Source organism: Stegastes partitus, unplaced genomic scaffold (genome assembly GCF_000690725.1).
Source record: "Stegastes partitus isolate 25-593 unplaced genomic scaffold, Stegastes_partitus-1.0.2 Scaffold1515, whole genome shotgun sequence".
In the NCBI taxonomy this organism is placed as follows: Eukaryota; Metazoa; Chordata; class Actinopteri; family Pomacentridae; genus Stegastes; species Stegastes partitus.
The window spans coordinates 1-15,868 of NW_007579246.1; the positions used below are offsets into that span (position 1 = coordinate 1).

The 15,868-nt window shown below is 39.6% G+C and overlaps 1 protein-coding gene across 1 annotated transcript; it reads right to left on the reverse strand.

The window, feature by feature from the left end:
- Positions 1 to 356: 356 nt before the first annotated feature.
- Positions 357 to 15,571, reverse strand: cavin4 (caveolae associated protein 4). The gene is made up of 2 exons (XM_008300247.1): positions 14,978 to 15,571; positions 357 to 3,010 (listed from the first exon to the last, which is right to left on the reverse strand). The coding sequence occupies exons 1-2, from the start codon at positions 15,383 to 15,385 to the stop codon at positions 2,453 to 2,455; spliced, it is 966 nt and encodes a 321-aa protein (XP_008298469.1). The 5' UTR covers positions 15,386 to 15,571; the 3' UTR covers positions 357 to 2,452.
- Between the last annotated feature and the right edge of the window lie 297 nt (positions 15,572 to 15,868).

Sequence of the window (15,868 nt, forward strand, 5' to 3'; positions counted from 1 at the left end):
TATCACTCAATCAGATATCAGAAGTTTCACACTAATCGATTATCTTACAACAACCTCACATCTATAAACTTTTCAATCTTGTAACTCTATTGAAGAGGCTTCTGAACCCACAAACATTGGCAGAGCTGATTTTTGGACTTCTGCAACTGTTAAATGGAATAAAGTTCGATTTTCCTGTCAGAGTCTTAAAAACTTCATAATTTGATGTTTTTTTCTGACTCCTGTAATTGCTTCCTGATGTGACCTAGTTGTGTTAATTGCAGACTGTTTGTCTGATTGTGAATGTTTTCTTCTCAATGAGGTGACCTGATTAAATAACGATTAAATAATAACAATTAAGCGAGGCAACAGTAACAGTTTATAGAGGTTTCACTTTATTTATCAAAAACAAAAAGTGAATACAGGCACAAAACAACAACAATCAGCTGTTTTTCGCTGTCACCTTTGAGACTGATGATTGTAAAAATTGCAACAAAACAAGCTGTACTCAAAAACGAATGCAAATACTATCGCCTACTGCATTAAATCCACTCAACAGCAGCAGTGCAGAAACATAAATATATAAGAAAGAAATGAAACAGAAGTTAAAGATATACAGATTGTGTATTTTCAGAATAAGACGCTGTACTCGTGTATAATGGCAGCACTATGAAAGCAAAGCTTCTACTGAAAACACAGAACATCTGATGACTTAAGCGCCAAAAACTTTACATCCTGTGATCCTGACGAAGGCGGTGACCTCAGTAATCGCTCCAGGAGAAAAAACTTCAAAAGAAACTATGAATATCAAACTAAAACATTCATCCACCTGAATGCAGCAAAAAGCTTTGAAGCCACCAGCACCACAGCTCAAATCCATCACATTCCGACAAGTAATTACAGTCTGACTACTGTCTAGTAAGAGGAGGCTGCGTAACTCTAAAGTTCATGCAAAGGTTTTACTAGTTCTATCACCAGTTAGTGTTAAAGTTAAAGCTGCACTGGGCAAAGGGTTTCAGAGGCAGCGGTATTTGTTGTTTGCAAACTGCTAAAAAACTTAGAAGAAGTTAAACAAACAAAACATCGGCCATCTGTGAAAGAAATATGAACCTTCAGGAATTGTTTCCAATCGGAAAAATTGTAATTTCTTGAAATTTCTCGTTGTTTTATGTCAGCAAAGTTCATGTTGTCCAGATACAAAGACAACGGAAGAAGTAGAAACAGCTTGAAGTTCATGTGAGATAAATCTTCATTCATTATTTCAGAAAGCATGTTTCAGTCTACGACAAAGCTCCTCTTTTTGGAAAAGGTTTAAAAAAAAAAAAAACTACCTCAATCAGGTGTAAAAGATTTCACGAGTTTTTTTTTTTTTTTTTCAAATCTTGCATTATCCATTAACGTTCTCTGATGCAATACTTAAAGATACATGATGGAAACTAATCTAGAAATTCACTAAACGTGAACTGAGCTTCTGTATTAATTGTAATTTTACTTTTCTTTACTTACTTTTCCATTTCTTTGCAGATGACAGGACTGTATACACCTTGGGCTTCAAAAAATTAAATATTTTTTCAAAAACTGAAAAACAACCTCAAGCTAGCTTCTTGATGACAGATTTTCACAGATATAGTCAAAAACCTTAAGCAAGCATATTGCAAAACTAGGAAAGTTTTATGAATTTTGCCGTTTACATTATCTTGTGTCTAATGTGATAATTCAAACTACTTCATGGAAACAACTTGTATCTTTAACCAGTTTATGTTGTGCAGCATTATATGGTTACTTGGAGGTACCTAAAGTCACCTCATTGGGTTAAACCTCTTCGCCTGGTGCAGCTTTAATATCTACCTAAGCGCTCACTGATGTCGCTGTCTAGCACCACAAGGTTTCCTCTTTAACTCTAACTATTCTGTGTTCAGAAACCAGTCTGACTCGGTGTTAGCTTCTTTTCTCACCGGGCTTCTCAGAGACCAGCTGAGGCCAACTTCACCTTCCCAGTTTTGGCAGTATGTACAACATTATTATATGTAAAGATCAACACGTAGACGTCAACATTCATCTTCCTTCTCAAAGTTCTGTCAACCACCTGCCATCTTTCCTTTCCCTCCAACCATCCTGTGCAAATTATCTGCACTTGGAGCCTGGTTATGAATCACAACACAATCTGGGCTCACAAATTAGTCAAACATAACTTTTGGGATCTTTGATTTGAAATCCTAAATCGTAATTTGTCCCAGTGCGTCAAGTTATTTCAATGACAACAGATGATTCTTGATGACCTGAATTTGCAGATTTTATAATAACAGTTCATGTTCTGATGATTATTCTTCCACTTTGACACATTCAAACAAATAAACTGTCCGTCCTTGACTGATCATACACCTTTTCCTACTCCTGGCTGAGTTTTCTCCAGTGTCCAACCTCATCTTCTTTTCAGCGCCGTCCAATCGGTGCTCATCTACTACCTGTGATCTTACTCCGCTATCCGGGTGGCGCCAGCCTCCTCCACCGGCCCCTCCCTCTTGGTTTCCATGGCAACCTCAGTGTAGGCCACGCCTCCTGCCGGCTCCTCGCCCTTGCCCTCGCCCTCGGCACCCTCCTGGCCCTCGGCGACGGCCCTCTCCTTCTTCAGCTTGATGCGAAAGGCCTCTTTGCTCGGAGCTTTCTTGGCGATGTTCTCCTTGAGCCGCTCGCCAGACTGCTTCAGCCGCTCGCCAGCCTGGTGCATCTTCTCCCTGCGCTCTTGTGGCATCATCTTCTCGCCTAGGTTGTGGAACTTTGTGCCCAGGTTGCCCTTGGTTTTGCTCATGTTCTCCTTGGAGAAGGCAGCCTTCAGGGTCTCCGTACTCTTCACCATGGACTTCTTGAGGCGAGCAGCCCGTGAGGAGTCGGCTTCCTCCACACTCAGGTACTCCTCGTCGGAGGAGAGGTCGGCGGGGATGTCATAGGAGTCGGGTTCGATCTCCAACCCCTCCAGACCAGGTCCTTGGGGAGATTTGGTGACGGCCACTGATGGGACCTCCGCCTCCCCCTACAGAGACAAAACACATTAATTACAAGAAAACTGCCAAAGGCACAACATGCCATAATTCCATCATAAAGGGAGAAAGTTAAACATTTATTTAATTGAATTAATTTGATTTGCTGTTAGACATTATAGACCACAGAAACTCTGCATCTCTTAGATGGTAACAGTTCATACTGAGACTGACTTGGATCAACAAGGAATATTTTATTCTGGACACTTTTCTCTTGGTTTGTCTGGTTCATAATAATTTTCCTTGGACACACTGAATTTTTGCTTTACCCCAAAAAATTACTACTACTTCCATACAAAAAAACAACAACAAACGAATAGAATATTTTTTGTATCTAGTCGTGTTGTTTCTAGTTGTAAATACAGTCGGCAGCAATTTACGTGCAAACAGAGTGGCAGTATATATCTATAAGTTGTACTCCAAAGTATTGTTCCCTTTATTATCTCTGTTTTGCATTTCAGTGGGCTAAACTAATGTTGCTGCTGTTGGATTTTTACATCAATGTGAAAAAACATCTATATTTGTATTTGTATTGGATATTTATTTGCTGGATTTGAAATAACTGTGTGTTGCCTTGATGAATCTATTTTTGTGCAGTATCACCATATTTAAAGTTACATTTGGTGAGTACAATTTACTATGTAGAGACCTGCAAAAATAAAACCCATATTGTAATAACATTTGGCCTCTTGGTGGTAGTTTGACAAGCTGTAAACACAGCACTGCCAGGTGCTATGGAGAACCTGTGAGGTGTGTGGTATACCTTCTACACAAGAGTTGGTGAAGGTCTGCAGGACGCAAGTGTATTATTTCCCCAAGTCCATGGACAGCCGACAGCACAACACAAGTGCTGAATATGTAAATGCACATTTGTAATGCACATTTATGGAGTCCTCAACATGGACTAGAAAGTAATAACAACTTCAAGTCTACTGTGTCTACAACTGTTCATGTTTGCATCTGCGTGGGAGTATAATCACGGCTTTAGTGAGCGTTAAGTTACTTAATTCCTCATCCAACAGTTACACAACGACATGAACATTCATTGGAGTCATATGTGTTTCCAATTAATGAGCCCAGGCCCAAAGCTCAATCTATTTAAGCTCCACTTTTGGTCTCCACCTTCTGAGGGGAACGCAAAGTTCTGCAGTTGCTAAAAGTGAAACTATGTTCAGCTTCTTTCTGCTAAAAACATCTGCCTGCACAAACAAAAAAACTGTAGATGTTTGTCACTATGAAAGGCTATATTACATACAGTCACTATCACAGTATTCATTATCAATCTGAAAATATTGATTGTGCAATTTGGTATCATTTGGTTGACATTTATTTTATAAGTGCAGTGACCATAGAAGTAGCTTCGATATGTGTTTTTGGAGATAATAGAAGGTGTATTTTTCACAGGGAAACAAACTAAATAAACACTAGAACTGAATGTTTTAGATTTTTTGTGTGAACTAATTAGTGTTTTCATGTGAAACTGATCCATCTGAAACATGTGATAAGATTGTCGTCCAAAATGTTCTTCAAAACTCTGCTGGATGTTTAATCTCAGCTCAGAGCCATCTGAAAGTTCTCGATTCTAAAACATCTGCTGTAAAGTTTTTCTCCTCCTGTTTGGCACGACAGAAAACCTCGCCTGCCTCTGCACACACATGAAACTGATCCGTCTCTTCTATCCATTATAGATAAATTACTGTGCAGCCTGTTGAGACGATAGAAAACATGATATTCCTCTGAGGTTCTCTGTCAGACTCTGCAAACACTGACATCGTCATGAGATCCAGTTTTTCTATTTTTACCCATGAGCTGTAATTGAACCTGATTCGACAGGAAGCTGCTGGCAGAACAACACCTAGAACTCGAGACCTGCAGTAATAACAACCACCGTCTGGTTCCAGCCATGCGGGTCGCTGTTGGACTGTCGATAAAGCTGGTTATGGTATTCTTAATTTCCAAAGAATCAATCGTACTACATGACTGTGATATGCTCAAGTGCACATTGTCACCACTATATTCATCCATGCCCACTGGTGACTCATACATTGTTTTGAAAGCTGCCACACTTTTAGCATGTGCTGGGACAGTGGATTGTTGGTTTGGCATGACGTGGACAGTCAGAATCGTGCTGCATCAGCAGTAATGTGGGTGTTGTACAGAACCATCGTAGTGAAGAAGGAGCTGAGTCGGAAGACAACACTTCACCAGCTGATCTACGCTCCAGCCCTCACCTATGGTCATAAACTCTGGATACTGACCAAAAGTATAAAAGCATAGGTGATAAAACGATAGGTTTTAACAATACTGATATTAATTAAAGCTTGGTTGCATGAACAAACAAAATGCGCCATCACCACACCAATCAAATCCCCTAAAAAATGGAGCTCCTTATGTTGTCTGCTGTCCCAGTGGCTTTCACGGAGGGTCTCCTGAGGTGCAACAGTCGAAGGCCTCCTGGAAATTTCCGTCAACTCCTATCGAAGGCTGATTTTCGGCAGGGACCAGTGGTTGCCCTTATGAGACTGGTTTCAACGTCTATAGATACCCAGAACAACTGCGTCTTCCACTACCTCCACCTAAGTGATGCTCTCCTAGTGTCCTGATGCAAGGCCTGATGGACTTGACGTTAGGGAGGACGGTGCAGGACGTCCATCCAGTGACACCTGGTCCAGGTCAGTGACCCTGAACCTTAACCTCAGTGAATTACAGCGGATTTACCCTGGTCGCACCAGTTTACCCTGTCTTCAGGTTTTACACATTGAAATTATTACCTGTGTACCTTCATAAATAAAGTGGTTAAGTTCAAAATAAAGATTTATTCTACTGGTCTTTATTACGAATAGGTCATTAAAATGATCAGTAACTAGTGACTGACAATAAACATGTTTATCTCGATACATTTTTCAGCTACGTTGGCTGGATAAGAAATAAGCCAGAATTATCTTTCAAGTACATAAAAGTTTACTAAATGTACGTCACTAAGTGCTATTTAGTGAACTTTTAACCTTCGTAATTGTTGACTTTTTCATGTCACTAGTCAAAGCTATGAACAATCTCATGGAAACATATGAAAAGCTGTTCTTCATTGGAGGATCATTAGGCAGTTTAATGCTCAGTAAACCAATGAATATGACAGTTTAGCATCTAAAAACTTTGCTGGAAAACTGATAAAGATTATTTTGAGCACTTCACTGATTAGTTACATGAAAAGCTAATTAGTTTATTATGACAGTTTAAATAATATGTCAAAGTTTTCTGTGCTTTTTCTACAGATTACTGGATGTTTTAATGTGATTTTTAATTCTTTATTAATTAACAAACACACTGACATCAAGATCATACTGTGCCAGTTATCCAGGTTTCACTTTTACTACATGTTTTTCCTCAAAATATGTCAAACCCTGATTTCATAATTTAAATGGAAGCAGGACTGTCATATGTTGGGGGACGATGAGGAAACTCCTGGCAGGCTGCTCCCCCTGCGGCGCCCTACAGGTGACTTTGGATGTGAAAGCCAATTAATCCTAATTACGCTGCAGCCACCTGCGACGAAGGCGCTCATTAATCAGGGAGGAGTCGTCAGAGTGCGTCCAGACGCTGAGAATGACACAATAATTACAGCGGCAGCGAATGTGGGTCAGAGCGTGTATTAATAACCCTACCAGTAACGGAGGAAGAGACTGTCGGCAAGTTCAGACCACCAGAGAGGATGTTAACACACCGACACACCAAACACAGAATCAGGAAAACTCTCGTTACGCAGCATCTCTCAACCTTTCTGTGGTATGATCATAAAACCATTACTGAATAAGGCCGATCAGGCGAAGGAGCAGGGGCTACAGACAGAAAACAAAGAAGAACATCTAAAAATAATATATCATGATGATAAACAGATGTAAATCCACCACAAAGAGGTGCAAAACATCTGCAACGACCTCACTGAAGATACAAATCAGTTCAAAATGAGCACAAAGCAACAGAAAACGTGAACATAACATGAAAAATGATTTGATAAAGACTTAAAAAAAATTTGCAAAACCAAACAAAAGTGACAAAAAACAACCAAAAGAGACAAGAAAATGGTCACAAGAGACATGGAAAAAAAATGCAACATGAGCACGAACAAACAAACATTTAAATAAAACCACACAAAACAACTAGAAAAACATGCAAAACCACCCCAAAAATATACAAATCAATTCAAAATGATGCTACAGAAAAATAAAAAGTATCAAAATGACACAACTACAGACATAAAGTGATCACAAACCGATATAAAATGATCACAAAGAGACAGAAAACAATCTACAAATGTCCACAAAACCACCAAAGGAGCAACAAAATGGTCTCCAAGCTACAGAAAGCAACAAACATGTTTGCAAATATGCACAAAATGATGCAAACTTGTGTAAAACATTCACAAAGAAACAGAACATGTGAACATAGACATTAAAAATGACATACAACTACAAACAGATGCAAACCAAACAAAAGAGACAAAAAAATTGTGAGACACAAAACAACCGAAACAGCCAGAAATCGACAAAGACCCAGAATGACCACAAACTTATTCAAAATGATCACAAAGAGACGTAAGACAACTCAAAATGGCCACAGACAGAAAACATGAAGAAAAACATTTAACAAGACTACATAACGACAACAAACAGATGCAAAAAGACAAAGACAAAATTATGCCAAATGACTACAAAGTAACAAAAAGCCAGAGACATAAAATGCCAGCAAAGACACACAACACAACAGACACAAAACCAAACAAAAGTCCTCTGCAAAGAAGCACAAAACAACTGCAACAATCTACAGAACAATCAAAAGAGCTGCTAAAAAATTATCTAAAAAATTTGAAATGACCACAAAGTGACAAAAAACACAAACAGTGACAAACAAAATGATTTTAAAACGGATGCAAAACCACCACAAAGACACACAAAACAACATATTTATTGTTTATCTGTCTGATTTATGTTGCTAAACTGTGAACTAATGACTGAAACTCAACACTTCTTTACATCTAACATGAACACAACCCTGCAGTGATGTTCTCTGTGCACTTCAGGTTCTCGTCCTCTGTCGGCTCAGTGACCTCTTTAGTCGTTTTCCTGTCGCTGGTCGTCTCCTCACAGCAGAAATATCACAAACTAAAAGCCATCAGTTGCTCTAAAATTACACATTGTCCTCTGACGTCCAGTGGCCCTGAGCGTAAACCGGCACACATTTATCTTTTTCTTATTACTGCCGCGGTCCAGCCGCCATTATTCAGCCGGCGGCGGCGGCGGCGGCGGCGACGTCTCTAACAAAGCGTCCGTTGCTTCCTGTTGAACGAAGCTCTATATTAGGAGACGGACGGAGGCCTCAGAATAACCGACAGCACATCAGTCAAGACACTCAACACTGTCTCTGCAGAATGAAGCAAACCAGTGTTTTCTACTGTCCTGCAGCACATTTCTTAATGTTCAGTCTCATCTGTGTGCAGCTCAGACTCGTCCAGGACACTGCTAGCTTAGCTTAGCATAGCTTAGCTTAGCAGGAAGCAGCAGTGTGTGTTGCAAATATTCTGCTGAGTCAAGTTCAGAGGCTTCAGCACCTTGAAAATAGAGCGAACACCTTCTGGAGGGTAGGTCTGATAGTATTTCAGGAAAGTATTTGTTCTGACTGGCTGGCAGGTGTCTGCTAAAATCACACAGAGCATAGTTTCATGTTGATGTGCTGACTATTTGCCCTCTAAACAGAACTTTCACTGCAATGACTCAGTCATGTTTCCTACATTCAGGACCTTCCACAACTAGCAACTGTTGTTTTCTAGGTCTGTAAATGTCCAGGTCTCCTGCTCACATCAATCTCTGGTGTTGCTTAATGACGAAGAAGCAAATTAAATTCCACTTCATGTCAGTAAAAACGTGTCCTCATATTATGTTTTTTAAAATTCAAGATCACAATATGGACAGGTGCAGTGATCCAAATGACAAGAGCATCAGTTTGCTGATAAAGGCAAGATGTGTGACAACATATCATTACATTAGTGGTTATTGTGGTGCTGCAGAGACGCCCTGATTGAGAAGTCATATACTCCACAGACGTAATTTTTTTTTTTGTTAGAATGCAATAAAACTTTATTGATCCCTTCGGTGTAAACCTCAGGGAAATTGTTAAATAGAAAGAGATTGAAAAATGTGGGGATGTCCTAATCAAGGTTTTTTTTGTTGTAGTTGTTTTTTTTTTTTGTTGCCTCAGATAACAGTTATTTAATATTTACAGTCTTTGCATACATTTTTGTCAATATTAAGTACTTCAAATAGAGTAGGTGTAGTACCTGGTTGTTCCACCAGGTGGAGCATCTTACTGTTAAATACTGTAGAAATCAGAGGAGACAGTTCATGTTAGCAAGCAGAGAGCATTGTGGGGGTTTACCCAGCAACTGGCACCATGACAAAGACTTCTGTGAAAATTAATGAACTCTAACCAGAACTCATGACTAAACCCAAGAAAGAGTAACTTAAGAAGTTGATTAGATAGTCCAGGGTCTTATGTATCAGCCACACCGGCTGTTTACGTCTTAGCTATCAATGTCAGTGCATACCCAATAAAAAGCGCTGAAAATATCAATTACACTGCAAGTGTACATAAATGTCTGTCAAATTAATCGCAATCAAATTTTTTAGCACGTTAATGTTACATATTGGGATTTAAATTGAACTAAATTATAAATATAATTATATCATCCATCTATTATCTATAAACACTTAATCCTCACTTGGGTTGCAGTAATTATATATGTATACACGCCACAACATCTGGTTACAATGCAATGTCCAGGTACATTAGAATCAGAACTAGAATCAGTTTTTTGCGAAGTAGGTTTTCACATATAAGGATTTTGATATTTTGGTGCTTTTGTTAAAAGACAAATAAAAGGCAAGTGTTTCAAATCTCAGGAATTATAAAAGTAACAAAAAATAATACAAATATTGTTAGTGTGCAGAGAAGTGCAAATTATTCCAAATCTGTAAGATAACATAGTACATTATGTAAAACAACTTGAAATGAAAAAAAAAGAAGATAATAATAATAATCCTGTTTAACAAGCTGTGTGTTAATGTAACACATTGAATCATGTTTGTGTCTGAGGATCTCTGGCCTTGTTGAACACTTTAATAGAAGCCTCGCCCCAAGAATAAAGCCTCACAAACTGCTCAGGAACTGCTCGAGGAACACAACCAAGAGCCGGAGGTGTTGACTCGGCCTCCAAACCCCCCAGATCCCAACCTGATCAACCATCTACAGGATGCATCAGATCCACAGAGGGTAAACCCCACAATGACCTGCTGCCCACTGTTTTCAGTCTTTAATAGATCGGAGCTGTTCTGTTTGTGTGTGGAGCTCTGCAGACTATTCAGCAGGTGGTTTTAATGTTGTGAGTCTGACAGCAGCCACCTGGTCAACGTTTGGACCGACAGGGAACTGGTTTGGTTTTAGCAGTTTTGCAGCAGCAGGTCAGCGCTGTGATAAGCTGCCACATAGACCCTGATTCAGGCTGACAGCAGTTTATGGTCTGTCCTGATGGCAGCAGGGAGAATGCTGAGATCCCAGAATAAACCTCCCTGTCACGGATCCACAGCAGCTGTTGGCTGCACATAGAGCTCCGGTTACTATTCTGAAATTCGGACGTTATTCTAATACAGAGCTGAACGTAAAGACGAGCGTCTATCAGAGTCAGGACGGCTTCCATCTTTAACGGTTTGTACTGTACAGCAGGGTGTGTTTTAACAGGGATTCACAACTTCACAGGAAGAAATGAATTCAAAGACAGGATGACATCAGCTGACATACGTAGAAAACCTAAAAACACTGAGACTGGAAGCAGAGAGAAGCAACACAACTCGTCGACTAGAAACAACACCAAATATTAACTTACACAATTTGTACATTTCAGTTAAATGTTATTTTTCTAAAAAGTCACTTGTATGAGAATAAGGATTTAGTCCCCACAAAAACACAACGTAGCAACAAAACTCGTAAAAAAAGTTTCGATTTCTTTAAAAAAAGAAACTACATTGTCTTTAAAGCCTCCTCAGTTTCAGTTACTGTCTCAAAATTGCACAAAAAACAAAGTTTGTTTTAAGACCTGACAAAATGTTCAAGCATCTGCATCTAAACATCACAGTCAGAAGTATATTTATGCAGGACTTGTCTCTTGATTTGAAATATTTTCAGAACAACTTCTAAACTTTGATTTAAGACATCTTATGCTGCTTCCTCTTTTTTTGTTTTTGGTCTTAATTTCGGCAGCAGACAAAATCTCGTCCACATTCAACACATTTTCACGCTTAACAAAATGATTTGTCTTTAATATAACAACAACAACAACAACAATAATAATAATAATAATAAAAATAAAAATATGTGTTTGTCCTTTAGTCAGAGTTTAAGCTTGTCTTATATCAGAGCTCAGTACTTCTATGCAACACAGGCTGAGTCGTGGAAAGAAACTAAATACATTTACTCAAGTACTGTACATAAGTGTTTTCATTTATTGCTGTGTTATACTTCTACGCTACTACTATTTATAAGCAAATACTGTAATTTTAACCCTGCGAGAGTTACTTAATGCAGATTTATTTTTTTGATACAATATATAATCAACAAATAAAATATGATGTAATATTGTAGCTTTATCTAAAACATGAATGCATCAGTAGGTATAATCCAATAATATCGTATAAGTTACGTTCACATATGGTCGACCAATAGTCTTTTAACATGTTTTAACATAAATTTTAGTTTTTTTTTTTTTTTTTTAAGTTTTAGGTTTGAATGTTTTAATCATTTATTGTTAAACTTATTACAACTGTACAATATTTAATGCTTCATATTACATTTACTTGTTTTTGTTCATTATTTTTATTCCTTGACTGTATAACCTCGTGCAATGTCTGCACTTTAATGAATGAATAGTTGCAAAGATGCTGTTATGTATGTCTGGAATAGTTGTGTGTGGTGGTAACTTTCAGCAGAAGACAATTTTCCCCAAAGAACAACAAACTGATCCTAAAGCTTGAGACTGCAGGTGTGTGATTGGCAGTAAATGAGTCTAATCAAATAACAAGAAGAAGAAGAAGCAATTCCTTCATATGTTTACAAAACCTATTTCCTCCTCCTGTAGGGACAACACAGGCTGCAATAAGTTAATGCCTCTTTACATCCAACTAGATCGGAGCCATTTGTTATGTAGTCACATGTACAACTGACATTTAGAATTTACTATCTAAACTGGTCATTAACCATCACATAAGTCTTTGTCATGGTGTCCGTTGCTAGCTAAACTCCCACAATGCTTTCTGCTTGCCAACATGAACTGTCTGTAGTCTGAGTGACGTCTCCTCTGGTTTCTACAGTGTTTAACAGTAAGAGGCTCCACCTGGTGGAACAACCAGGTACTACAGCTGATCTATGGTACATTTTCTGAACATCATGTAGAGAATACAGGTTGTTTTTGTTTTTCTTCATCTTTTGGAGCTTGTGGAGCCACAGTACATCCTACCCTCTACACAACACTACCCTAACGCTGTGTTCACACCAGACGTTATTTGCGCGATTCGATTGAATTTACCTTTGGTGCGTCTGGTGTGAACACAGCATTAGGGTAGTGTAGTGCAAAGGGTAGGGTGTACTGTACTGTACTGTGTACTGTACTGTACTGTGTACCAACGCTACATTTAGACAGTGTTCTACTGGAGCTATACGACAAGGTTCCTGAACACCTGCAGAACAATAAGGAACAGACTGGAGGCAGAAATGCAATTGTTTTTCTTGATGCATTGCAGAGATTTAGTTGTCAAGCATATACACTGGATTGATTTCAATAACTTTAAGATACTTGAAGTGTGTATCGGATTAGGACTAGGATTAAATGACTCGGATCGTATGGGGCAAAAAAACCCAAAACAAAACACAACACAACACAACACAACACAACAAAAACAACAATATCTCCAAATTACAGCTCCAGATCTGTAAAAACAATGACAGTGTTCAACAGTGTTCAGCATTGCAAGCTCCACCCCAAAGGTTCTTGTACTTTGGAAATGCTGGTCTATTATTGGACATTTTGGGGCTAAAATAACTCCAGGAACCTAATTTAGACCCTGGTTCCTGCTTTGGAAACATGCTGAGTTCCCTTAAGGTTGCGATGTTGGAAGAGGCCCAATACTTGACATGGAATTCAAATAAATGTCACTCAAACAATGAAAGCATAAAAGCATATTTTCATTTTGCCAGAAACCAACAGATGCTGGTATAATACCAAGCAAATGTCAGTTATTTGGTTATAATTTTACAGGGATTAAAACTGGATTTCGTCACAGAACTCGAACTTTTAGGCAAAAATGCTCACGTCTGAGCCAAGTCTACTGTCTGAATGTTTCTGATTGAGATTCAAAATCTGACACCGCTCTCCTCTTGTCCGACCAAAGCTGATCCCACACAGCCTGCAGCGATGAACAGAGCTTCTTTGATCACCGTTAAAAATCCTTGTGTTCAGAGAAACGTCTTTTTTCTGTCTGTCGTCTGACCAGCTGCTTCCACAGAGAATCCCACAGCTCTCCAATTTAATGCTATTATAAAGACTGTCCATCTCTTCAACAACGGCCGACTCCTCAATCAGCACAAGAGCCTCAAAGTGTTCTCACTCTTAAAGAACGTATCGCGTGTCGACTGGAGGACGAGACACGCAGTTCTGGTTTATTCATGACTCGATGGGGATATTCATGCATGCTGATGTTGCCGTGGTTTCTAAAATCACTTAAATGGCTCCAAATTAAAGAGTTCAGTGGAGTGTTTCAGATTTCCAATAAAAGTCTGCAGCGAATGTTTTCACGCCGACCTGATTAAGGTCGTCCACACTTTGGAATAAAGTGTGCCCTCTCCACATAACGAGGATGCTTTTCTGTAAATTGCCGGTGTTGCAGAGTCGAGGGCCCTTGAGAGTTTCAACTTAATCCACCCTTCATTTCCTCACATCGCTGCTTGCCCTCTCGCCGCTGCTTAATGAAGCCAGAGTTCATTCTTCGCTGCTCGGCAAAGTTTGTTATCCTTAATTCCTGATACTTAATTTAATTATACTCCAGCCCCTCGTAAACAGAAACCTGGATCTGCTCAATCTCCTACGTCTGTTGACTAAATTCACATTTTTATTAGAGTTTTTAGAGTGTTTAGTTTTCTTGAAGGTCATGAAACTCAATTTTCTCAATCACCTCCATGAACAGGAAGGATAAAGATGCATTGTCTCAGGTATTTTTGTTATTACCTTTGGTTTACATTAGGTCGGTATCAGTTGAATCTTGGACCACATGTTTCGTCAATTTTTAGCTTTAATTCAAATTGTCTACTTGAAATCCTTTTGTTACATGCTGTAGTTCAGCCAGTGATTCAAGATGTAAAATTATACAGTCAATCACAAGAAAAACCCAATTTTGTGTAGTTTTGCTGCTTTCAGTTTCACATCATCAGCCCTCACATTCATCTGGTCGACATCCACGTTGGAAATATGTGTATTAATCAATCAGAAATTTCTTGGTAAATGAAAACCTGACAGAAAAACTGATGATTTGATCACCTGCAAATGCACAACTGATTAAAGTCCAGGTGTTTCATTGCTTTTTTTTTTCAGGAACAGTTGCTGTCCATTAAATTTATTTGAGGTTCTGTTGGTTTTATTGTGTAACTGTGTCCATAAGTCTCCTTAAAGGGTCATTGGGACAAACAAAAGTCTTAAAAAAGACAATGTTTGATGATGTTGATGAATTGCTTGAATCACTAATTCAAGGACAAACTGTGTCTTTGTCATTTAAATAGTTTCATTGACAATAACGATCATTTGCTGTGATTCAGAAGGTTGAAACCCAGACCTCCATACCATGCTGACACTTTGGTTCTCTGCCTACCTGGTAGATGACGACTCGGAACTTGTTTCTGGTGAGCAGTTCATCCTGCGTCGACTCTACTTTCTTGACCCGAACGTTCTGCTTCTCGACACGCGTCCGGACCTCCTTGACGTTGGCGCTGACCTTGCGGGTCTTCTGCAAGAGCTTCTCCACGGTGCCACTGGTGTCGGTGTGGTCCTTGGCCAGCTTCAGAACGTCACCCTGGATGGTCTTGATGTTGTTCTCCAGCTCTAGCTGACGCTCCTCCATACGCTGCTGGCAGGACTGGACGTTGTCGATGATGCCGGCGACGCGCTCCAGCAGCGACAGGATGGTCAGGGCGCTGATGGGGTTCCCGGCCTCGTCCTCCACCCCGACGATCTCCAGCTTCTCCTGGACACCTGCCGTGCGATACCTGTGCTGATCCATTGCAGTGTTTTGATGCTTCTTTTCTTAAGTTTTGCACTAAAGTTTCAGTTTTGTTGTTGAGTTTCGGGAAATCGAACCAGAACCGATAGGGGTTACCAGCAGGGAGACCGGAGAGAGGCACACCCGACCGCTGTGACCCAAACTCAGGTCTGGGGACAGGAGAGAGTGGAAACTCCACCTACCCCTTTTAAAAAAGGCTCCAGGATCCAAAGAGAACCTGAATTTGGCCCTCATTGGGACGTGGGCCAGGCGATAAATTCAGAGGGGAGCGGCAGTGCTCACACGAAACCCCCCTGCAGCTAAAAATAAAAACTTTGTAAGGTGACACTTTGACATTTTGAGAAGATGCAAAGCAGGGGATGATGGAAATCCCCATCCAAGTCCTGATTTGCTTTGTTACACCCATGCACTCTGATTCATAATTTTCCGTTATTCGTCCGTATGTCCATGCTAGCAGCTGTGAAACGTGTACATCAACAACCG

Coding starts and splice junctions, on each gene's coding strand:
- cavin4 (XM_008300247.1), bottom strand. CDS start 15,385: ATGGATCAGCACAGGTATCGCACGGCAGGTGTCCAGGAGAAGCTGGAG. Junction 3,011..14,977: donor TCCGAGTCGTCATCTACCAG/GTAGGCAGAGAA, acceptor TTGTCTCTGTAG/GGGGAGGCGGAGGTCCCATC.